Source organism: Nyctereutes procyonoides, unplaced genomic scaffold (assembly GCF_905146905.1).
Source record: "Nyctereutes procyonoides isolate TBG_1078 unplaced genomic scaffold, NYPRO_anot_genome, whole genome shotgun sequence".
Taxonomy (NCBI): domain Eukaryota; kingdom Metazoa; phylum Chordata; class Mammalia; order Carnivora; family Canidae; genus Nyctereutes; species Nyctereutes procyonoides.
In genome coordinates this window covers 37,601,430-37,627,095 of record NW_026575134.1, presented here as the reverse complement: position 1 = coordinate 37,627,095, position 25,666 = coordinate 37,601,430, and the positions used below count along the sequence as shown (strand labels likewise).

The window sequence follows — 25,666 nt, the reverse complement described above, 5'->3', positions numbered from 1 at the left end:
CACTTCCTTGTAATTCTCAAAACCCCCTTATAATCCATTCCCGTGAAGGAGACATATGTGATCAAGTTTAACAAGAATCATTCTTTAAGAAGTCTAGAGATATTAAGTTGGTCCTATTTTTAAAAATTCCTCCAGTAAAGTAATTTTCCTCAGTAACTTAAACTCTAATTTTTTTAAATAAATAATCATGCACTTATTTTAAGACTATGGTAAGAAAGACATAGTGTAGATCTTGCCAATATCTCTTTTGAGAAAGCAGGACTCTTTCTGAAGCTTACTTGAGATAGGACATGGGAAAGTCTGATTCATTAATAACTGAAAAACTTTTCTACAAATATACTTATGATGCTTTGAAGAGGAACATCTTTAAATAATTAAATGGAGATTTTCTTTGGGGCTTGGATTTCCTAATCCAAGCTAGAAATTATCAAATTATCCCTTATAGCAGCTATCTTGAGAGATAAAATGGCCATCTTGTTTGCCTTTTTGAGATAATTGTGAATTTGAGAAAAGTGTGTGTTTCATTTTTTAAAAAACAGCTTTATTGAGATATAATTGATATACAAAAGACCTGGACTTACTTAATATACACAATTTTATGAGTTTGTAGAAATGCATACATATGCAAAAGGAATTTTCAAGCGCCTAGAGGAGATCTGGTTTTTCACTTTAGGTAAACAGAGTGATGAAAACAATTTGAAGACATTTTGCCACCTTTTAAGATGATTCAGTTATCTCAGTGCAAAAAAAATAACATAAAATGAATGTTATGGGTGCAAATTAAGAGAAAAGTTAGTGAACAGGAGTCCCTCCTTTCAATTTCTTTTGATTAAAAATAGTGCCTACTGTATGGAAGTAAACAGGAGACTGGTTATGGATTTAATTGCAAACAGTGCCTAGTACATACCACAGGAAACAAAAGTTTTTCTCCAAACATGTCAGTAAGACATTAAAACTGAAAGCCATTTTATTTATCAATGATGTCAGTACTCAAAGTAGTGCACTTAACATCTACTTCCTCTTGAAAAAGAAGCACATGAAGAGAGATGCAGAGAGCTTAGGAGGGGCATTGGGATTCCTGACAGCGAGGATAATGCATTCATTGGTCATGGGAAAGTGAGTCACGGGGAAATGAGGAAGGCATGGAAAGGCCAAGTTATGAGGTGATGGGAAAGAAGACATGTGCAGGGCCATCACAAGAGTGAAAATGGGAGAAATTTGAGAAAACTGGCAATGAACTGAATGTGTGCATGTAGAAGATGCATCTGCAGAGGCACAAGTGGCCAGACACAACTCTAAATTTAAGTACCTGATTTTTAAAAAATAAGTACCTGATTTTTAAAAAATAAGTACCTGATTTTTTAAAAATAAATCTACAACCTAAGAAATCTACAACCTAAGACTCCAAGCCTAACCATGTAACGTCTAGAAGTTCATTCCCTTTACCTTCTCTATGTGCCTACTGAGCAGCAGAGCAGTAACAACACAGCACTCCTTCCCCTCCTGGTTTAAATTTTGCAGGGGATCTGCGGAGACTGCAGGCTCAGCTGGGATTACAGAGGGAAGAGCTTAGTGAAGCAGGGCTGACAATAGGTCTTGTCATCCTGCTCCCTGAAGATGCCCTTTGACAGCTGTGTCAGGCAGAAAGCACAGACGAAGTGCTCAGGATGGAACTTGTGGCCCATGGCACTGATGCAGCGGCCGGTGATGGGCTGCCCACAGCCGTGGCAGAGTGTTCCTCGGCGCTGGTGGTAATGGAGCTCGCAGTACGGACGTCCATCCAGTTCAAAGAAGGAGCCAGAAGAAAAACTGCTGAAGCAGTCCTGGGGGAATGAGGCAAAGAGAAAGAAAAGGAATGCAGATGTCAAGTAGTAGAACGTCAGCAAAGTAAAACTTTCAGCCTTGAAACTCCCACCAGTTATGTGACAAACTAAGGGGAGAATATTACCTGCTTGCCAAAAAGAAGAGCAAATGCCCACAGTGGGTGCTGTTTTGTGCCTCCTCTAGTGAGCCCATGTTAATCCCTCACCCCAAGCTGTGAACCCTCTTCCCAGTTGCTGTTCTGCCCCTCAGAATGGAAGACCCTTGACTCTTCCTAAATCCAAAAGATAAGCGAGTATACAGACCCCACACACAAAGCATTCTGGGTGCCAGACGGTGTCCATGGCTGAGAGGTAGTTTTCCAACACTGGGCGGTTGCAGCCACCACACTTGGGTGAGAACATGGCTAAGAAATCCTTCCGGCAGTATGGCTTCTTGTCCTTCTCGTGAAAGCCTGGAGAGGTACAATCAACAGTTCATTGTGGGGTGACACCTTCCACCAAGTTGGAGGCTGAGAAGAGGCCAATGATTTCAACTTTCCCAAATTCAGTGTCCTCATATTCAATACCAACCTCAACAGCTCATCATAAGAAACACAAGGAAGGAAGGAAGGAAGGAAGGAAGGAAGGAAGGAAGGAAGGAAGGAAGGAAGGAAGGAACTGACAGACGAATGGACAGGAGGCAATGGGAGACAGGTGCATTAGTGCTGGGCCTGGTGTCTATTCCTGCTTGACGCCTCCGGCCTGCACAGCTCTGGCCCAGGCCTTGGCATGGCCAGTCTCACCTTATGATTCAGAAATCAGCTCAGAGATGCCTCTTACCAGCCCATATCTATGAGTTCATCATTTTTAAGAATCATCTTTCTAGCATTTACCATGATCTAAAACCATCTCTGTGGTCTGTATTCCCACACTGGAGCATTAGCTCTGAAACTAGATACTGTTGGTCTTGCCACATTATAAGTCTAGAACCTAAAACAGCACCTGGAGAAAAGGGCTTAATCTTTAAAAAGAAAAGGCTACAAAACAATAATTTACAAATGGATGTAAGATTCTAAATGTAACAATTGAAACCATGCAAAGGCTTGAGTCAAAAATGAATGGGTTCCTCTTTAACCTGGCAAAGAGAACACTGTGGCTCAAAATTTAAAAGCAAGTTAAAAGTCAATAAATTTAGCTCCATTAAAAATATATATGAATGACTTTGTGCATGACCAAAAGCACCACAAGCAAAGCCAAGACAAGGCACACACTGAAGAAAAAATTTGCCAATTATATCTCAGAAAAAGAGGGGGTGGGTTAATAAAGTAAATAAGTTAAAATACATCATGAGGAAATCGAAACAGCCAGCCAAATCAAGGATATGGAACATCTTACAGGACACAGGTTCCAGTTTCTTGGCAAAGTATTGGTATCAAAAAATAGGAGAGGATCATTACAGGACTTTTAAATTCTGAGAGGTAAAATGGTCAAATGCAAGGCATATGCTTTGCTTGGATGTGACTGATTCAAACAGACTGATTCAAATGACATGATTTACAAATTTGAGAAGTTTTTATATGGGTTTTATATGATAATGAGGAATTAATAATTTCATTAGGTGTGAAGGTAGTTATGTTAAAAAAAAAAAAGTCCTCACAGTAACTTCTTGCAAGATACATCCACGAAGGCAAGAGAAACAAAAGCAAAAATGAACTATTGGGACTTCATCAAGATAAGAAGCTTCTGCACAGCAAAGGATAAAGTCAACAAAACTAAAAGACAACCTACAGAATGGGACAAGATATTTGCAAATGACGTATCAGATAAAGGGCTAGTTTCCAAGATCTATAAAGAACTCATGAAACTCAACACCAAAGAAACAAACAATCCAATCATGAAATGGGCAAAAGACATGAAGAGAAATCTCACAGAGGAAGACATAGACATGGCCAACAAGCACATGAGAACATGCTCCGCATCACTTGCCATCAGGGAAATACAAATGAAAACCACAATGAGATACCACCTCACCCCAGTGAGAATGGGGAAAATTAACATGGCAGGAAACAACAAATGTTGGAGAGGATGCAGAGAAAAGGGAACCCTCTTACACTGTTGGTGGGAATGTGAACTGGTGCAGCCACTCTGGAAAACTGTGTGAAGGTTCCTCAAAGAGTTAAAAATAGACCTGCCCTACGACCCAGCAATTGCACTGTTGGGGATTTACCCCAAAGATGCAGATGCAATGAAACGCCGGGACACCTGCACCCCGATGTTTATAGCAGCAATGTCCACAATAGCCAAACTGTGGAAGGAGCCTCGGTGTCCATCGAAAGATGAATGGATAAAGAAGATGTGGTTTATGTATACAATGGAATATTGCTCAGCCATTAGAAACGACAAATACCCACCATTTGCTTCAACGTGGATGGAACTGGAGGGTATTATGCTGAGTGAAGTAAGTCAACTGGAGAAGGAAAAACAGTGTATGTTCTCATTCATTTGGGGAATATAAATAATAGTGAAAGGGAATATAAGGGAAGGGAGAAGAAATGTGTGGGAAATATCAGAAAGGGAGACAGAACATAAAGACTCCTAACTCTGGGAAATGAACTAGGGGTGGTGGAAGGGGAGGAGGGCGGGGGGGTGGGGGTGAATGGGTGACGGGCACTGAGGGAGGCACTTGACGGGATGAGCACTGGGTGTTATTTTGTATGTTGGTAAATTGAACACCAATAAAAAATAAATTTATTTAAAAAAAGAGGTAAAAAAAAAAAAAAGTCCTGACTAATCAGTTAAAGATGGTGCATGTTGAAGTATTCAATGGCGGCATAAGATTTCTATGACTTGCTTTTAAATATTCCAGCAAGAAAAAGGGATAGAAAGGGAGGTGGAGGTTAGAGGAAATTAGTGTGGCAAAATTAGTTTGGATAATTGGCGAAGCCAGGCAGGAAGCAATTTCCATAATATAAAATAGTAGTCAATTTGTTAATGTGTGAAGGCTTTCTCTTTAATACTGGACATCTTTACAGTTGGGCTCATGTTAGAAAACCCCTGACTGGAGCCTTACACATCCTATGTCCAGATAAAAGAGGATGAGAAACCCAAGGTGACTATTTTTTAAACTCTTTAAAATAAGTCATCCTCACAACAGAGACAAATAGCATAAGACAAAATACTTTTGGTAGTAATATGTTCAACATGAGTAAATCATGAAACTCAAAAGAAAAAAGTAAAGTTCTAATCTTTGCTAACTTGTAGTTTAATTTTTAATTTTAGCTAACTAGTAAAAACAGTGTTAAATAAGTCTACCCAATACTGGAAAATCCATGGAATGATTCACATATTTATATATTCCCAGGGGATAAAGTTAAATGTTAGTATTCTTTTGGAAAATCATTTGGTAATATGTATCAAAATTTTTTTAAACAGATACAGATATCTTTCTCCTGAGAATGAATCAAAATAATCAAAAGAAAATGTTGCATTTACAGATATTCACTGGGGGGATTCCTGGTTGGCTCAGTGGTTGAGCATCTGTCTTTGGCTCAGGGCATGATCCCAGGGTCCTGGGATCGAGTCTCACATCAGCCTCCCCAGAGGGACCCTGTTTGTCCTTCTTCCTATGTCTCAGCGTCTCTTATGAATAAATAAAAATCTTTAAAAAAAAAAACAAAAAACAAAAAAGATATTCACTGCAGTGCTACTAACATACAAGAAGTAATCTAAATATATTGTTATGAACACAGTTGTTTACAATATTTGGAACTATAAATAAAGCCTCGATGAATATCCTTAAACACATAATTTTTAATAATTTGTCTAGATAAAGGAATAATGGAATGATTGATATTAATGGAATAATAATGGAATAATTGATATTATTAAAATTATTATTATAAAATTATGAAGCCACATGAAGAAATGCTTAAGTGATAAAAAGGAATTTTAGGTACACCTAAGTTATGTATGCATAAATATTAACAAATGGAGAAAAATATGAACAGGGAATTTTTTTATTTTTATTTTTTTTAAGATTTTATTTACTTGTTCATGAGAGACACAGAGAGTAGAGAGAGACACACACAGGCAGAGGGAGAAGCAGGCTCTATGCAGGGAGCCTGATGTGGGACTCGATCCCGGGTCTCCAAGATCACACCCTGGGCTGAAGGCGGCACTAAACTGCTCAGCCACCCGGGCTGCCCAGGGAAATTTTTTTATGTTGCTTTAGGTTAACAAGTTAATAAGTTAAAAGTGAAGATTTCTGCAAGATTTTTTAAATTGTCTTTACATTTAAAAAAGAAAAATATAATAACCCAATTCATCTTCAAACATCTATTTAAGTAATGTATGCCCTTAGCTTTGAAAATCACTTCTCCCAGATTCCCAGATGGTTTGGTCCTACATGTACCTGAAAGTCCTGCAAGAACAACTGACCCAATCACCCTATCTCAAACAGCACCCTGTCTACCACCCCCTCTCCTACATATAGAGTAAATTATGAGTGGCTTATAAGTATAGAGTAAGTTGGTTAATTAATTGACTAGTTTTGATCATTATCTGTCCTCTCACTAGAATATATGCACCATGAGGGTGGGAAGTTTGGGTTTTTTCACTGCATCCCTAGTACCTAGAGCAGTACCTGACACATAGGTGGTAGTTGCTCAATAAATATTTACTGAATGAGGAGACATATGAACAATGATACAACAGCACAATCGAGACCATCAACTCCACAAGTAATGTAATTTAGAGTCTCTCTAGGCCTAACAACAATATGTGTAAATAGGTGAACTTTTCTGTAAGGGACTCTCCTTAGCACTTATCAGGAGAGCCTGCCTAACATGAAGATGGCTATTAGCAATCTCATTTATGCAGCATTTGCTTTGTACTGGTTCCAACTGACGGCTCTACCTGCAGTATAAATTGAAATTAAATCCTCTACCGCAATGCTCCCATCTTACAAATGAGAAAAGGGAGGCTTAGAGAAATTACATATAACAAAATAGTCAGCAAGGGATCTGATGTTCATACCTGGGCCTAACTGCAAAGCCTAACTTCAATGTCATGCCCCTAATTTAAGTGCATCCTGGTGTTGACCTCTCTGTGGGGACTGAGCATCAGTTGAGCCCAAATATCATAACCCAGAAGCTTTGTCAATATGAGAGCTCCACCTGCACCCCCCCCACTTAAAGAGAATGTAAACAAAGCATGCACAGTGGATTGAAAAGCGACCCACCCCAGAAACATTATTTCTAGGAACCCATCTTGATAGTAGCAGCCAGATCCAAAAAGGCAATAGGAGCAGCCAGAGATTGGGACCCAAGTCATGTAACTACAGTTTTTCTGTTATCTGATCACTTTTTGATATCCCTTGCTTTGTTCAACTATGCTGTCTTTGAAGACGAGACAATTGAATCAGCTTCTGAGGCCTATAGATCTAAGAATCTAAACTAATAATTTTATAAGCTTTCCTATGTTCTTCTAAAGCCCTGAGACACAGAAGAACTCACTTTACTTTTTCTACCTTATCAAAGAATGTCTAGAGTCCAATCAAGTACAACTGAATGCAGGAAGGCCTGCCACTTCAGAAAAACAAGCCAGCACCCACAACCATCCTCCTTGCTTTTGTGTAGCACGGTATTTCTCAAACTTCAGCATGCATCCAGCATCTGGAGAGCTTGTCAATATGCAGATTGTTTGGCCCTAGCCCCAGCGTTTCTGATTCAGTAGATCTGGGGTGGGGCTCAAGAATTTGCATTTATGCTCTATAAAGCAAGTGACATCAAACTGAACTTGTCTTTAAATAGGTGTTACTTGAGAAAATTGTAAGACATGGCAACTGACCTAGGAATGACCCTCATCTAGGCATTTGCAGGGTAGCTGGTCTCCAGAATGACACAGCAGGGAAGGTACAGCCTCTGCTGCCACTAGGGTGAGTCTCAGGAGAGGAATCAAAAGCAATCAGCCAAACTTGCTGTGATGCCCTTGCATTTAGTGATCCAATAAACTGAGAAAGTTTCAGCAGTTACTTTCCAGGAGGCTCTCTTTGGGGCCAATTACCTCTGGAGGACGGATGAGAAACACTAACAATTAAAAGTGCCACAGGGAGAGAGAGAGGTATTTATACTCTGGTGAGGCTCTTAGCCACAGGGGAAATTAGGGAGCACCTGCATGTCCTGGATAATGAACAATTTAAAAAGACGCAAGCACTGAGGACCTGGTCCCTAGGGGAGGATGCGAAGGCCTGAAATGCTTAGAAACTTGAGCCTTAAAGAGGAATTTTCTGAACTGAAACAAAAATGCAGATGAATTTAATTTCCCAGAAGGCTCAGTGGTTAAGCTCTCATTATAGAAACTCTGTGTATGACTATGTGATTTGGGGTGAGGCCAGGTGCCACCTAATTAAAGGACCAACCATATGGCAGGAGACCCATTTACAGAAAGCAAAGGATAAAAAACAAAAATATAATCTAGGAAGAGCTTTTGCTTAATAAACGACATTCTTTTGTCAGGTGTCTCAATAAATGTTTTAAGCATGGCCTGATGAGGACATGAAGTCATAAATGACCCAATCTGCCCTATTTCAAGGGGGGGTTGAAGTCATCAATAATGAGTATTAGCTACCTTCATGGTGCTTTCTGGTCATCCTATGGATAGGATAACTTCTTTTGTATCTAACTTACATGTCTTCTGGAAATATGCCTGTATTCTATTGCTCTGGTCTCAGGCAACTTCCCCATCATAATCATCTGTGGGCAGTATTCACTAGCTGACTGTTCTACTCAACTAACTCTCATGCTTCTTTGGCTACCAGTACTATATAAATTTACCATGACACACTTTAATATGATTTAGATTAAATCTCAATAAAAAATCCTGCTTAACTAAAGTACAATCTGGAAATGAAATACCTAATGATTTGTGAAAAGCACTGACCAAGCTTCACTGAACAAGCAAATCACTACAAAGTACTTTGCTGGTGGATTATGTCAGTGCTACTATATCTGGGTCTATTGTCAAATAAAGTGTACCCTGTGGGTGCCAAGAAAGTAAAGAGATCTAACAGCAGAAGAACTGAGTCTCTGTCGGGGGGCAGTGGTGATGATGTAGAAACAACCTACAGAACTTGCAGAAATGGGACCTGAATTTCAATTCCAACTCTGACTTTCTAGCCATGTAACTTTAAGAAAATTATGTTACCTCCCTGAGGCTCAGTGTTTCCATCTATAACCAAGAAAATGTGGGATAAAAATACCCTCACAAGACTGTGGTGGGGATTAAGTGAATAATAGCTAGGAATATGCATAATAACATGCCTGACATTTAGATGAGTCTCTGTGCTGGTGAAGGGCAGGATACATGGGATTATTTCCACTCCCTCTTGAAATACCGCCAACACGACAGTTAAAGAATTATTTAAAATAGAAGCACCCATAAGGAATAAAAGAAAAGGAGAGGAGATGCCATAGATGAGATATCAATAAAATCTTCCAAAATTGTAAGTAGGTCTAAGAGTGGCGACTAGCTTGGCAAACAAGAAAACCAAAGCCTGCATTTCTCCAGAAGGGAGGTGCAAGACAACTCAAGCAGGAGAGAACCATAGCATCAGAGGGGCTCAGAAAGTGAATGTACAAGATGGTCTTCAAGGTTGGAAACAAGACTGGCTGAAAGTCTGGAGAGCCGTTAGATGATCAGACCCCCTCCTGCCATAAGAGGCAGTGATTAATTCTAGAAATATCAAACCAGAGAGTCTCAGGCACTAAAAGACCTAAAATATTAATTAATATTAGTCAGGGGTCTCCCAGCAAAATGGCTAGAGCATGCTACTTGAGTACCATACAGTTGAGTCCACCAGTCGACAAGTTCTGCTTATACCTACAACTATCTCTCTGTGACTATCATAAATAAATAAATAAATAAATAAAATTTTAAAAAAAAGAAAAAGGTGCCACTTTCCCATGGTCTGTAAATGAAGCCATGAGCGAGAGAGATACCCCAAAACACTGTAATCACTTCTGAGAGATCACCGGGAGGGAACTCTGCAAAACTGATTTGTGTGGAATGTGTCCTTAAACGTGCCCAGCAGAAAATAGCTATAGCTAAGACAAGTGAAGGGTAATTGAGACTTTGAAGTTGGACCTGTACTGAATCCACAAAAGCATCCAAGAAGAAAAAAAAAAAAAGTTAAACATCTGCCAGGTCCAGAGAGCAAGACACAAATTTATGACGGTACTAGGCAGGTCAGGAACTTCGTGCCCTCCAGGCTCATCTTCCTCCCCCCCTGTCTCAAGGGGTCAAATATCAAGATGAGCAACAAGGTGAGGGTGGTGGATGCTAAAGGCAGAAAAGGACATATAGATGGTCTCCAGCTACATAAAAGGCCCAACCGGCGGAGCATGGTAGTCACTTCATCTTTTATTTATTTATTATTTATTTATTTGTTAAGTGGTGGTCACTTTAAATAAGTCAGATACTTTAGCTATTACACAGATGGAATTACCCAAGGACTTTAGTTTTGTGTTTTGTGTCTGAAACTGATTTTCTATTTAGGATTGTTTATTGAGAGTCACTGGAAAAGACATGGGACTGCCCAAGTTTTATTTAGGAGAGAGGTAAATAGTTTCCCAACTGGGTTAATTCAAAAAGGACAGGAAAAAAAAAACAAACAAAATGAAGAAGCTTTCTGATTCCAGGCGTGAGTCATACTTGTTCTGAACAAACATAAAAAGAAGTCAGAAAAAAAAAATATCAAGGTAATTTAGAAGAAGGGGGAAAAAAAAAAAACTTCCAAAGAGAGAAAAACAGATTGCACAGAAAGGATCAGGAATAAGAACAAAATCCTAAAGCCTTCTCAAGCATAGAAGCTGAAAGACAGTGAAGCAATGTCTTCAGAATTACAGGAGAAAATACTTTCTTTTGCCTAGAATTCTATGGCCAGGCAACTTAAGGTAGACAACAGAATAACAATATTTTCAGATATTCAAGGTCTCAAAAGTATTACCTCCTATTCATTCTTTCCTAGGAGCTGTTCCATCCAAATAAAGGTAGTACCATGTATTAAAAAACTCGGGCATCCAGGAAACAAGGGTCCAAAGGAAAAAGGCAATCAAGCAGTAAAAGGAATTCCCACGAGAATGGCCCAAAATAAATGCTTCACAGCAGCCCTGAGGAGAAACCATTTCAGGCCAGGGCAGGAGGATGGAAGTCTCCTGGACTGGACGGATGTCTCCAAGACAAAACAAGTGGGACTGACCTACTACCAGATGTGGCTGACCTTTTGAGAATGATTTCACAGTTCTGTCAAATAAATTACAGCTAGGTACGATGAAAATTAAGCTAGTGAAAAAAGAAATCTAAATGCTAACTTCAAGACAAAATTTATATGAAAAGAATACCATGAGAGGAATACTAATTTTTACTGGTCTCCATGTGCCAGGCACTGTTCTAGATACTGTACTGCTGCTGTACCCTAAAATCCTCATAATTACCCTGTAAGGTAACATTACAGGGTAGGAATTATTACTGCACCCATTTCACCCATGAGGAAAGCAATGTACGGAGGGGTTAAATGATTTGAATGATATCAGATAGCTAATAAATACCTCATCCCAGACTTGAACCATGTAGCCTAAACTCTAAAATCTGTGCTCTATTATAACCGTAGTTTGCCACAAGGCTCAACAATGAACAATATTTTCATGGTTGTCAATCTTTACACATTGAACGCTAGTCTGACCTATAATTATGACCTGATTATATATATATATATATATATATATATATATATATATATATATTGAGAGAATAGGGGGGAGGAAGTATGTTGAGGTAGTAAATCCTCATCTTTTCTGATAGAAAGTTAATACATGAATGAAAAAAAAAGAAAGTTAATACATAATGGTTAAAATTAGAAGAAAAAAAGTCAATCTATAGTAATATAAGTATATTCCTTAAAATACACAATAGCAGAAGGAAAAGCTGAAAACATTTGGAGAGAATAACTGGATTTGGGGGCAGAGAAAGGAAAAGCAAAGGACTGACCCTTTTCAGTATTACCCTTAACATAATATTTGACCTTTTATTTATTTTTTTTTTTAAATTTTTATTTATTTATGATAGTCACACAGAGAGAGAGAGAGGCAGAGACACAGGCAGAGGGAGAAGCAGGCTCCATGCACCGGGAGCCCGACGTGGGACTCGATCCCGGGTCTCCAGGATCGCGCCCTGGGCCAAAGGCAGGCGCCAAACCGCCGCGCCACCCAGGGATCCCAATATTTGACCTTTTAAACTATGCAATTATATTTCCTTAAGAAACCAATTTAAACAAAATTTATAAATATTAGGGAAAGGTAAGGAGAGATGGCATCTAGTACTGAAATGGGCACTTGGCTGCTAGTGGCAGGAGCCAGGGGGATCCCTAGGTGGCTCAGTGGTTTAGTGCCTGCCTTCGGCCCAGGGCATGGTCCTAGAGTCTTGGGATCCAGTCCCACATCAGGGTCCCTGCATGGAGCCTGCTTCTCTCTCTACCTCTCTCTCCCTCTGTCTCTCATGAATAAATAAATTAAAAGAAAAGAAAAAAAAAAGGAGCAAGGAACACCACAGCAGACTGAGGAAAAGTGCTGCTGGTCCTCTTCTAATGACCCGGGACATACCTTCTGCACCAAACACCTCTCCGCAGTGAGAGCAGAAGAAGTGCTCTGGGTGCCAGGTTTGGTTCATTGCCGTCAGCACTCTCTGGAAAAGGAACACACGTGAAGATATTAGGAAACCACCGAACTATCCACCAGGACCACCATGCTAAAGCAGGGAGGGGGGTACTTACATCCAGGATGGGGGCAGCGCAGTAAGCACAGCGTGGGGAAAAGAGATGGTGGTAGTCCTTGGAGCAGTAGGCCAAGCCACTCCGCTCAAAGAAGGGACTGGAGCCAATCTCCTCTTTGCAGTGAGTGCACACAAAGTGCTCTGGATGCCAGGCTTGCCCTAGAGCATGGATCACCTGCGGAGGAAACAAAATATGGCCTGCCACTGCGGTTGGCTGCTGGAGGGCCTATAGGTTGCACAGTTCCGGGCAGCATTTTGCACACTACATTCTATGTGAGCGGTGCCCCCTGGAGTTACACAACTCAGAGGCCTGGCCCCAGGTCCCACCTAGGTGGTCTGTCATATGCGCTCTGCGGGTAGTGAAAGGGTGCCCAGTTTCCTGACGAATCGTGCTGATGAAGTCTGTAAATGTTCATCAGCAAGATACTGCTCTGGAGGGTGGGGAACCAAAATGGAACCCAGTCGTGACAGACAGGGATAACTAGAGTCTGGCCTGGAAGGGATCCCTGGAAGATGAAAAGGCATAAATGACAGTTTGTATTCCTCTGGTCTCAGCATCTCATCTCATGCCCCATGCATGGCCAGAGCTAGGGGCCTTTTCTTGTGGTTTTGGTGAAGGATGATGCAGAGCAGGAGTTGTGGCCATGATTTGGAGCCAAGTCAGCTGACCGGGAATATTGGGATAGAGGGGGCAATGGCAAAGCACCCACTCCCAGGTCCGGCAGTCCAGAAAAGTGGTTAAGAGTCACATTCGGGTGTCAGGCTCTCCCAGGCTCAAATCTTCCCTCTACCTCTTTCTAGACCTGGGACGTGGCAGTTAACAACCCAGAGCCCTTGGTTCCCTGGTCTTTACCAAGGAACAATAACAGAGTCTCCCTTGAAAAGATCATGAGACCATTAAATGAGGGAATACTTGCAAGCCCTTAGCTCAGGGCCTAGAGCATGGTAAGGGATGAGTGATCATTAACTATTACTAAAACATCTTAGGAGAGAAGGCCATAGAGTAATCCTTGGTGGGACAGAGACAGACATACACACAGACAGTTGGCTACAGGACCAACATCTCAGCCCGTCCCACCTTTCCAGCAATTGGTTTCTGACAGGAAGCACAGTGGCCCTTGGGCACTGCAGCAACTCCGAGGTCCTGCAGATCCTGTTCCAAACCCCCCAGCATTGAGTCCAGGGAGGCCTTGGGATCCTGCTTGTTTGCTATGTGTTTCTTGCTGGCATCTTCTTTCATTGCAACCTGGCACCAGGGAAAGAACCATGAAAAAAATCAGTCTTGTGTATATTTCCCCTCACTGTCATCTTCTACACAACCTCACAAGCTCACTTTGACTGACCAATGCTTTCTTCTGTACCTGACCTCTCTCCAAGGCAGTGGAAGAGTCCAACGTTGGAACACCAATAAAAATGCTTTCATCTCCCTTTTATCCTAAATTCCTCAGGCCAGATAAGATATGAGTAATCTTCCTCCATTTGTAAATCTTTTCTGACCATGAGAAATTGAGTGTATGAGGATAATACCTTTTCTCACTTCTACAATGACCACAAGTCAACAATGAACCCTATCTTCTTTTTACCCATTTATTTTGCAATGTTTATTGAGCACCTAATTTGTGCCAGTCACAGCCCCAGGGTCTTGGTACAGAGCAATGTACATGATGACCAAGAGTCTGCTGTCTTGGAGTTTACTTTCTCTGGATGACAGACAATGAAGGATTAAATAAATATATGATGTAATGTCAGGTAGAGATAAGACATAAGTTACATATCAAGATAGAAGTGACAGAGGGTGGGGCAGTGAGACAGAACTGATTTGGATGAGGGTGATCAGAGAAGGCCCTCTAAGGAAGGGACATTTGCACAGATATTTCATGATGGGTCCAGGAATACTGGGAAAAGCATTCCCAGTGGGAATGAAGGCCCAGAGGAAGGGAACAGTTTGTTATGGTAGGAGAAAAGTCAGAAAGGTTGGGGGTGATGGGGTATTGCAGGAGCAGAGGGAGTGAGAGTAAACGTGGCAGGAGAACACTATGGAGAGAGAGGCAATGATCCCAGGGGGCCCTCATGGTAAAGTCAGATTTTATCCCAAGGGTTATGGAGACTCTGGAGGAGTTTAAGGATGGGAGCGAAAGAATCTGATCCATTAGACCCCTGTGGTAGCTGAGTGAGGAATTGAATGTAGGCAAGCAAGAGTGGCATCAGAGGCACTAGTTAGGAGGGAGGTCATTGTTAACAGTTCAAACCAGAAATAATAACTTGGTCCAGTGTTAGGGGAGAAGGCGGTGAGAAGCTGTCAGATAATACCTGCTGATGGATTGGATTTATTTAAGTAAACCCCCAAAACAGTTATCATAATCTATTCAAAGGAAAAGCCTCAAATTACAAAAAAAGATGCCCTGCTTGTCCTTCATCACGTCATGTCCTGATTCTGTCTCTCTCAACTCCTTTCTGACTGGGGTACTACTATCGACCTAATACTTCCTGATCAGGAAACAGGTGCTCACGATGTCCTCCACGGCATCATATTTGCACGCACTAGACAGACATTCAAAGTCTCCCCTCCGCTGCCCTCACTTTACCTTTCCAATCTCATCTTTCATTCCTCTCTAAAAGCCTCCATTGTTTGAGGCCAGCCAGGCTCCCTGCAGTCTCCAGAATGTGATTTGTTACTGTCTGCCTTCAGGCCTCTACGTATCCTATTTTTACTGCCGGGAACAACCTCACATTATCTCACTCATCCAAAAATGCTCATTTCCCTTCAAGAAACTTATCAACTGACAGATTTCCTTCCTCCTCTATTATATAACATTACTTAATGTTGAAGAGATTAGTGTTCAAAAAGGTTAACGTCTGGAAAGCCCAAAAGGGTTGTCAATATTAAGGAGGTAAAAACAGTTTTATATGTATATACACATCTACCTATACACACACTATATCTATCTATATCTACATCTATTTACTTATATACTCCAGCATATTTCTGAATGAATTTGTAAGAAACGGGTAGAACTGGATGGTTGGGCACAGGGTTGACAGGGAAATAGCTCACTGCAAACTTTTGTACTTTTGATTTTTGCACGATGTGAATGTATGGCCCATTCAAAAAATAAACAGATATTTTTGAAAATGTAAATAAACCATGACATATGCCAAATCAGTTAGGAAACACAATTAAAACTCCTAATATAGATTTTTCCCCAGTATTTTCAGATAGACATTACAAGGAGAAATGCACCTAGTTTTATTGCAGGCATTAAAGAAAAATTTGTTTCTGAGGTTCATTCATTTGTTCCCCTGATGAGTCAGGAACTGTGCAGGCATTGGGAGTCCAAAGGTGAGCCACAAAGATAAGGTCCCTGACCTCCCCAGTCACACACCTTTTTATAGACTGCCTTGTAATGATTTCAGAGCCACTCATGTGTGCATATCAAATCCTCCAATTATTTACAGTGGTTGAAGTCTCCACCTTAAGAATTCTAGACTAGTTCCCTTAATAAATTATTAAGCCCACTTCTCTGATTTCTATCCCTTGCCAGACCACGTGAGCTCACCACCCATGCTCTCAAGGCTAGAACAAGGAGGCGGGTCTTATCTCAGTATGGGGCGCAGGACTCCCCATCCTCCCTACTTTCAACGCCATGTTCTGATCGTCCTGGCTCTGCCTCACTTTGCCTTCTTCTGCCCGACTCAGGCAGGTCTCTAATGGTCCTGCCACATTTCATCGCACGTTAGATGCCTGCGCCCTCACAGCTCATGCCAACTGGAAGGGCCTCTTCTCTTATCTCTTTATGTCCAAACCCTTTCCACTCTTCAGAGTCCATCCCACATCCCATCTCCACATTCCTAATGTTTGCTGCACATATTTTGATAAACCACCTGTGTTTTAGTCTCTGGATGTTACACGGGCTTCTGCTTCATTTTACCAAGCACATTCTATACTCCTTGAGATCAGAGCCTGCATCATATTATCTCTTGTGTCCAGATAACACATAACACAAAGTTGAGCTCACCCACTGAATTAAATTTAGTCTGAGAAAAATGAATGACAACCAAGAGTTCTAAAAGCAGATGGCAGAGCTGAGCTCCAAGGAGACACACCCAGGAACTGTGCTCACCTGGGTCTGCATCTCACACAGGTGGGCCATGAGCTCATCCAGCTGAGCAGCTGCTGATGTTTTAGGAGGATGTGGTGTTTTCTTTGGCTCTTGGACTTCACTACAGGGAGAAAAAGAATCCTAACACATCAAAACTCAGATAAATGTTCAGTCACACATAAAATACCAGAAAAAGCAGTTTTGACTATTAACCCCTTAGATGTGAGTAAAAACTAGAGAAAGAGAGTATTTAAAAATCGGTAGTGGACTAAAAATCTGAACAAGGTCTTCCGGTCTTTTGTCTCTATGACTTGGTTCTGGTCATCTCAAAAACTGACCATTGTTCTCAAGTGCATGAAGAAAGGTGCTGGATGGGTAGCTGGCAAGACAGTCTCCCCCAACAGCCAGGTGCGAAGCAGCTTCTAAAAAAGCCTTTGAAGGGCACCTGGGTGGTTCAGTTGGTTGAGTGTCTGCCTTCAGCTTAGGTCATGATCCCATGATCCCTGGGATCAAGCCCCACATCAGGGTCCCTGCTCCTCCCTCTCTCTGCCTGCCCCTCCCCCGCTTGTGCTAGTTCTCGCGCTCTCTCTCTGTCAAATAAACAAAATCTTAATAAAAAAAGACCTTTAAGACAATGGCCAAATATACATTTTTTAATTTTCAAAGCGTTCTGTTTAAATTATAAAGTATTACACCTTCTCTCACTATCAGGCGAAAGATAAAAACCAAGTAAGAATAAAGAGCAAACATCAGCAAACTAAGGTCCACAGGCCAAATGTGGCCATGGCCATTCACTGACATACTGCTACTTTCTTACAGAGTTGGATGGTTTCAGCAGAGACCCTGTAGTCTGCAAAGCCTAAAATATTTACTGTCTGTTCTTTATAGGAAAAGACCACTGACAGAGTTTAGACAATGTACATGGTGTTGGTTTTACATTTACATAATTGTGAATACACTGATGAATAAAAGTTGGGCCCAAGAAACAGAATACAGAGTCGATTCAAACACTTGCCCAATTGTTAGTAAATAAACTGCACGAGAGCACAGAATAAAGCTCAATAAATTCTAAGAAGTAAATCCTACAGATCATATACTTCTATTGCTTTAATGAAAGTACAAATTAATCATATGAAATCTACCTGCTGAAGAAAAAATAAAGCACTTCCAAATAATTCTTGTGATGGAGAAAAAATATAAACTGAATTTTCAACCATTTAGAAATAGCAATGAAAGCACATATACACACACATACCCTTCAGAGTGAAAAGCAGTAGGTTATTAAAGGGAGAAAATAATAAATGGACTCAAGTGCATATTGAAAAATAAGATACTAGACACAAATAAACAAAACAGCCAACTTAAAAATCTCAAAAAAAAATACCCTAAAGTAATTAAACAGAAGGACTAAAAGCATAAATTATTGAACAGAAAACAAATAGAAACTGATTTTTTGGGATGCACTGTATAAATTTCAAGGATATAGAAAATATGGAAAATCACCAAATAAGTTCTATAAATATCACAGAAACGCAATACTATAATCAGACAAAGAGAGAACAGTGCATGCTTGTACATGTGTGGGTGTGAAGGGGGAAGAAGGAAGTATAATAAAAACAGCAGAAATATGTTTTAAAAACATCCTGGCTACATAGTGTTATGCCCGTCTTTAAAGCACGGTTCAGCATTAGGAAAAGGATTACTATAATTCATTATACTGAAGAATAGAGAAAAGCTTTAAAAACATATTGATAGGTCCTAAAAAGCAGTAGGAAACAAACTTCACCACCATTCCTGTTATTGAAGATCAAGGAAAAGAAGTTTCATAACCTGGTAAAATATAAGAAACCTATAATGAATCTCATATTTAATGGTCAAGTACTAAACACATTTCTAATTAAAAGAAAAGCTTTGTGCTCAGCAGGAAGTCTGCTTAAGCTTCTCTCCTTATCCCTTTGCCCCTCCCCTCCACCTAAAATAAAATAAATACAATCTTAAAAAAAAGAGAGCAGAGGACGACAAGGATCCTACTATCATTGCTGGTCTGCAATATTACTGCAGACTGCATTATCAAATGCATTTAAAAATAAAAATAAGAGATTTATATATTAGAAAAAGACAAAGCATTCTCATTTCTATTTTCTCTTTTAAATAGATGGTATGATCACTTACCTGGAAAATGTAAGATAAATGATTGGATAATTATTAGAAGATATAGAAAATATCAGGATGGCTATTAGATACAAGAATAAAACAAAGGGTTGCCTGGCTGTTCCAGTGGGTAGAGCAAGACACTCTTCTCTTATTTATTTATTTATTTATTTATTTATTTATTTATTTATTTATTTATTTATTTATTTATTTATTTTTAAGAAAGAGCATGTGCAGGAGCATGAGCTCGGGCAGGGGTATGGGGGGAGCAGGGGTGGGAAGAGAGTGGGAGGCACAGAGGGAGAGAGAATCTTAAGCAGGCTCCACACTCAGCCTGGAGCCATATGCAGGTCTGAGATCATGACCTGAGCCAAATCCAGAGCCAGACACTTAACCAACTGAGCCATCCAGGGGCCCCTGAGCATGTGACTCTTGATCTTGGGATTGTGAGTTCAAGCTCCACACTGAGCACAGAGCCTACTTAAAATTTTAGAATTAATTCATTAATTTTTAAAAATTTAAAAAGAATAAAATGAAATAATATCTTTCCTATATACCAGTGATAGCCAATTCAAAAATCCCCTGGGAGAAAGGAACATATTCAAACTACCAACCAAAAAATGATAAAATATTAAAGAATAATTCTAACAAGAAATGTTAAGACTTCTATGAAGAAAAACCCACCGGCAGACATACAAGACACACATAAATGATGATGCATAATATGGTATCAGTTTCTCTCATTAAACCATAAATTCAATGTAATTCATATAGAAATACTAATAGAATTATTCAAGTTTATTAATAAGCTGATGCTAAAATTCATGGGCTAGAACACTCAAGATAATTTGGGTGGGGAAAAAAAAAGAGATGAAGAGGGAAGACCAGTTTCAATGGATGTGCTCTCGTATAGAGTGACAATAAAATTTGTGTGATGTTGGTAAAGAAACAAATAGATGAAAGGAATGGAACAGAGAGAAAGCCTAGAAACAGACTCCTGAACCATGAGAATTTTGCATATGCTAAATGTGGCATTTCAAATCATCAGAAACAGACTATTAGACACAAAATGCATCACAACCCATTTGAAACACAATAAATTTAGATCTTTAATTTAGATTCTCTACACATGAATAAGTTTTAAATGAATCAAAGAAATATGTTTAAGCATAGAAGTACTAGAAGAAAATGGAGGACTTTTTTTATAATTTGGGGTGATGAAGACTTTCCTAGGAAAGGCATAAAACTAACGTGAAGGCAAAAAAGAAAATGTATCAATAATTTCAAAAAAATTTAAACATACATAAATATTTAAAACATAAATAACATCCAAATATTAAAGTCTACAAATCAATAAAGCAAGCTAATAGAAACATGCTCTAAGGATTAAAAGAAAAAAAGTTAAAAAAAGTAAGTTTCAAAGAAAGAAATTTGAGTGTTTATCACTATATAAAAATATGCTCAAGCTCAATCTTTAATATGCAAATTAAATAGTGAGATACCAATTTTTACCCATTATTCAAAAATCTGAAAGACTGATAACTGGCAGTGTTGGTAAAAAAAGTCAGGAGTATCATACACACATACATTTACACATTTACATACATCATAGATAGCTATGTAAATTTATTAAATCCTTTGCAAGGCAGTATCTATCAATATTTCAAATGCAAATATCTTTGGATTCAGCAATTTCATTTCCAGTTTCTATCCTACAAAAAAACTGGAGATACATATACAAAGGTATATATACAAGTATATTCCCTAAAACATAAAAAAGTACAGCCTTTATGAACAAATTAAAAATAAAATAAATGGACACATAATTAAATAAGTTGCAGATATATGCTACACCATGCCATGCAGTTGCTAAAAAGAATGCAGACATAGATTTATGATGTACAAAGAAGATTTCTGAGATACATTGTTAACTTAAAAAAGCAAAGCCCACAACAATATGAAAACTATCCTTCCATTCACCTAAATTTGCAAGCACAGATACGTAAGTGTGAATTTGCACACACAAAAGTCTATAAGGAGACACATCTGACAGCAGTTAACCTATGGGGCTAGCAATTAGGAGATAGGATACATTCTAAGGGAGGTGGTCTAACTTTTTACTCTGTATATTTCTGAGTTATTAAAGCTATTTTTACTATTAAAAGGGTAAATATAAAATTAATATAAGTAAAGAAAAATTTTAACTGCATAGAAATACAAAGAAAAAATTAAAATCACACACATGCTTCCTTTTAAGAAGCAATTAATCACTCTGGACCTGTTGGCTCGCTTATAACATTAGGCCCTTCTGATTGTGCCTAATTCCTAATTCTGGAAAATTAGAATGACTTTTTTTCATGTTTTAAAGTGAACATTTTCCCATATATTTATCTATTTTCTCATTCAGCTTTGTCTTCATAGCTAGTGCTTGTTGCCCACCCTATGCCAGGCTCTCCATAAACAGTTTTACACATGTTCTCTTTAAGTCCTTATAACAACCTTAAGGGCTAGGTATTGTCATCCCTCAAAAGAAAAAACTGAGACATAGAAGTAAAAAGCTTTGTTCTATGTAATATAACCAGTAAATAAGAGAGTTTGGGCCTACAGACTGCAAAGCCTATGTTCTCCAGCACCACAGTAAACTATACTCCAAAATGACGTTTAAAGACTATACAGCTTTCAAATGTAGAATGTACCATAATTAAACCATTCATCATTAGTCACATAGATTGTTCTGAATTTCATTGTTATAATACAGTAAACAAATATTTTCACCCATATTTGATTGATTAACTCCATAGAGTAAATTTTAAGAAGAATCACTGAATGATATGGTAGCTGACTCTGGAGTAATATTTGTAATCAATACTAAGCTTAGCTAACAACCCACCAAACTGACTCTGACACACCCTCTCTTATGCATACACACACACAAAGCCATAAATAAAATCAAATATTTTAAGTCTTCCACTAAATATATATTCAAAAAGGAAAACATAGATGTACTACTTTACTTACTTTTGTGTATTTACCAACCAGCAAAAAAGTAAAAGGAAGATCCCTTCCTCTCTTAAGGAAAAAAAGACTGTCATTTGGGTATAACATGTCCCACTACCAACTTACTTATGTTTGAGTATTTAACTATAAGAACAATATAGGAGGAAGTGGATACCTTCCCCTCTGAAGAAAAAAAAAATTTTTTTGTCTTTTAGGTACAACATGGCCTCCTGCCAGGCATATATATATATATATATATATATAATTATTATTATTGTTTAATTAATCTAGGAACAAAAATGGTCAGGTATGCAATTGTTTGATTTGGTCCTTAGAGGCTTCCAAGAAGGTGCAGGGAAGCTTTTCACAACACTTTTGGGTTTTTTTTTTTTTCCTAAGATTTTATTTGTTTATCCATAGAGACAGAGACACAGACAGAGGGAGGAGAGCCTGACATGGGACTTGATCCCAGGATCACACCCTGGGCTGCAGGCAGCGCTAAACACACTGGGCCACCGGGACTGCCCACTCATAACACATTTGGATCACAATCCCTTAGTCATTGCTGCCACAGGTGTGTGTCTTTAAAAGTACAAAAGGCAACAGGACTGTCAGCACATTCTCTGCTCTGTTTCCCAGTGTAAAATAAATGTAGCTTCTTATAGGGTTCTGTATAATTCTAAAAACCTGTCCATCTCACTGTTGGGGCATCCTTGTGCTTATTCAAAAATATTCTTACTGATTTTTAGCATGACTCCTAGAGCAGTATGGAAAGAGAAACATTATTTTTGTGATACCCTAATAGTAACTGAGCCAATACTATAATATTCTAAATAAGAATGGAAAGGCCTTGAAGAGTTGGTGATTACATCACTACAGGAAGTGTTCCTAAAAAGAGAGGAACTTCAAAATCAGAGCCTCTTTGATTTGTCCTCTCACCTCTTGAAGATGGTCAAAGTGCTTTGCTATGTCACAAGCAACAGTTTAATTCATGTGTCAGAGACCTTAATAACATACAAATACAAGAGATGTGTTTAAGAGAATACAGACTCTCACAGGAGGGACTTCATGGTGCTGCAGTTTTCCCCTGTTAATTCCTCGGCAATGTTTTTATGAATTTTTTCTCCTTGTTCTTACCAAAATTATTTTTGTTCATGCACACATTTCTAAATTATTGTTCATATTGCTATCGATATATAACTACATTAGAAATGCTATCACTATACTCACTGGTACTGAACACAGTTTCAAGGTTGAGAGCAATGTTCAGTTCATTGAAGCAAGCCAGAGGAAATGGGGGAGGCAGAATATAGGAATCTAGTTTCTGAGTCTCAGGCTCTATCTATATCTACGAGCCTTATCGACTCTGAGTTACACCAGCCACAGGGATTTGTATCAGTCTATTACATATTTACCAGGCCACCTGGATTTCCTATCAACGTCCCACACAGATTGGCATGGCAAGTAGCATTCAGTACTTGGGGAGGTGTATCAGTCAAGGCCCACTCAGGAAAATGCAAATATGCTGGGAGTAAGCAGAAGGAATTTAATCCAGAAATTTGATTACACAGGTGATGGCAGAACTAAAGAAACAAACAGAAGGTATTGAGGTAATTCAGAGATTAGCCACAGTAGGTAGGCATTAGGCCAAAGGGACAAAAAGAAAAGAAAAGGGGAGGGGAGGGGGGGAGAGGAAAAGAAAAAAGAAAAGAAAGAAAAGGAAGGGGAGGAGAAGAAAAGAAAGAGAAAAAAGAAAAAAGACAAGAAAGGAAAAGAAAGAAAAGGCAAAGTTCTGAAAAGCCAGGGGCCAAGGTGGATAGGCACAAGCTGGAACCACAGCAGACCGGCCGTACTCCCCGTGCTCCAGCTGAAGCCATAAAGGAGGTGTGACTGCTGACCAGATGAGACTCTATGGAGAGACACTAGGGCAGGAAATGTCCTGACTTGCCCTGCCTTTCGCCCTCCAGGCTCTGCCTGCATAGTACCTCCCATTGGTCAAAGCCAGCAAAAGCCAACTTATCCTGAGCCTGGAAAACCCAACTGACAGGGGTCAGCTCCCCTGGAACACAGAGCAGAGCAAGAAAAGAGAAAGAAATGGGTCTGATGGGAAAAAGATCAAAGACTGGCTTGCCACACTGGCATGCCATCAGTTGATCACAATGCCAGATATACACTGAAAATCACTGTTGGTCATGCCGGTTTTTTATGTTCTAGGTTCCTGTATTCACTAATATTTCTCTTGAAGTCTTGGTTTCCTAGCTTTTAAAAACCAATATTTACTGAAAGCCTATGTGCAACAGGCACTGTTTTGTGGGTTTGCTTGTGGTTTTTGTTTGTTTTTTGTTTTTTTGTCTATCCAAGAAGGATAGACAGCGTGGTCTAGGGGACATCCCCCCAGGCGCTCTGCTGGAACTGGAATAAACTGGCAATGATATTAATAAATTGGCCTTGCTCCCATCAAAGCAGAAAGTGTCATCAGGTGGGAAGTTATAAAAAGACTTCATGATAACACAGGTCCTTCGCTTATTTGGTGTCATGTGTGAGCACTATTGGCTGCAATTCTAGAACCAAATAAGGTATGGTGTGGTACTCTTTACCAAACATGAGCCTTCGCTATCCTGTTTCCCTTTTAATATGTTAAGCCTTTCAATTTGTTCCCCAGAAAGCTGTTTTTTTAAAAATTACCTGAAGAGAGAACAAGAAAAGCAGCCTTGGCCAGCAAAAATGTTTTAGTAAGTGGATCTGTTTCAATATGCAATGTTTTTAGAAGGAAATTCCCCACCAGCTAAATTAATCTTGAGCAGATATAGAAAGAAGAAGTACAGATTCATTAGAAGTATATATTTGTTAGTCTGCTGCAGAGTCTCTCTTGTCTTGGTTTGACCCTGATCCTAGCTCTGGTTTTGTTGGCATCTTGCTGATATTTCACTAGGTGTTTCCTCTTCCACGAACTGGAGCATGCTATTTTAGAGTAGCCCGGACAAACCACGTGTGGTGACTCAAACTATTTACACTTTTTTTTTGGGTGCTGAAGGAAAGAACAGAGCCCACCAACCTGGATAACCCATCTAGAAGCCACATACCCCAAGAAACTGCCAAGTGAGTTCAGCAGAATTCCACCTCTGCTCAGAAACTTAAGGAAACAGGAGGAGGAAGAGTTCTAATAATGAATATATGCAAAAGCAAATTGTTGTCCAAACATGGACTGATAACAATCATTTAATAATTTCAATTTTTTAAAAGTATTTAATGAAAGACATACCTGTAGATATTGCACTCCTGGATATGTGTAGTATATACAAGCTGCACCTAAGACATGTGAGAGAAAAGAATGAATCCTGTTAGTAGAATGTCAGCACTAATCTACACCCAGAATTAGAGGATGTTTTTAGTTTCTAAATGGGACTGATAACTAGCATATCTCTGAGATCTTCTTGCACAAGATAGAGGAATACCAGCCATGCCACAGCAAAAGGCCACATTCTAAGTAGAGCAGTCGGCAATGTGAACAAATAATAGTGTCCCTCTCCCTGCCCTAAAAGCACTGACACAAAGAAGTTGATCGTACTCACATAGGAACCATAAAACAAACAAAATGAATCAGAACAAAGCCCGTTAGTTAGATAGGACGGTGTCTAGGGAAAGACTATAACATGACTAAATTTAACATACAAAATAATAATAATAATAATAATAATAATAATAATAATGAGTGTCTCCAAAGGGTAGTTGTTGACCAGCAACTGATTCAGTTATTGAACCAATATTTATTGACTGTCTGTCTGTGCCAGG

The 25,666-nt window shown here is 39.3% G+C and overlaps 1 protein-coding gene across 3 annotated transcripts in view; it reads right to left on the bottom strand.

Moving 5' to 3' along the window:
- Nucleotides 1–544: 544 nt before the first annotated feature.
- Nucleotides 545–25,666, bottom strand: part of LPXN (leupaxin) — a 37,378-nt gene continuing 12,256 nt past the window's right edge. For 2 of the 3 annotated variants that reach the window (XM_055300718.1, XM_055300719.1), the window contains exons 4-10: nt 25,137–25,183; nt 16,748–16,847; nt 13,705–13,872; nt 12,628–12,801; nt 12,458–12,539; nt 2,127–2,275; nt 545–1,823 (exon numbers count right to left, since the gene is read on the bottom strand). In XM_055300718.1, coding sequence (XP_055156693.1) covers nt 1,554–1,823; nt 2,127–2,275; nt 12,458–12,539; nt 12,628–12,801; nt 13,705–13,872; nt 16,748–16,847; nt 25,137–25,183 — 990 coding nt within the window. In that variant the 3' untranslated portion in view covers nt 545–1,553. The remainder of the gene's footprint in view (nt 1,824–2,126; nt 2,276–12,457; nt 12,540–12,627; nt 12,802–13,704; nt 13,873–16,747; nt 16,848–25,136; nt 25,184–25,666) is intronic. The other variant, XM_055300720.1, reaches the window with a different exon arrangement.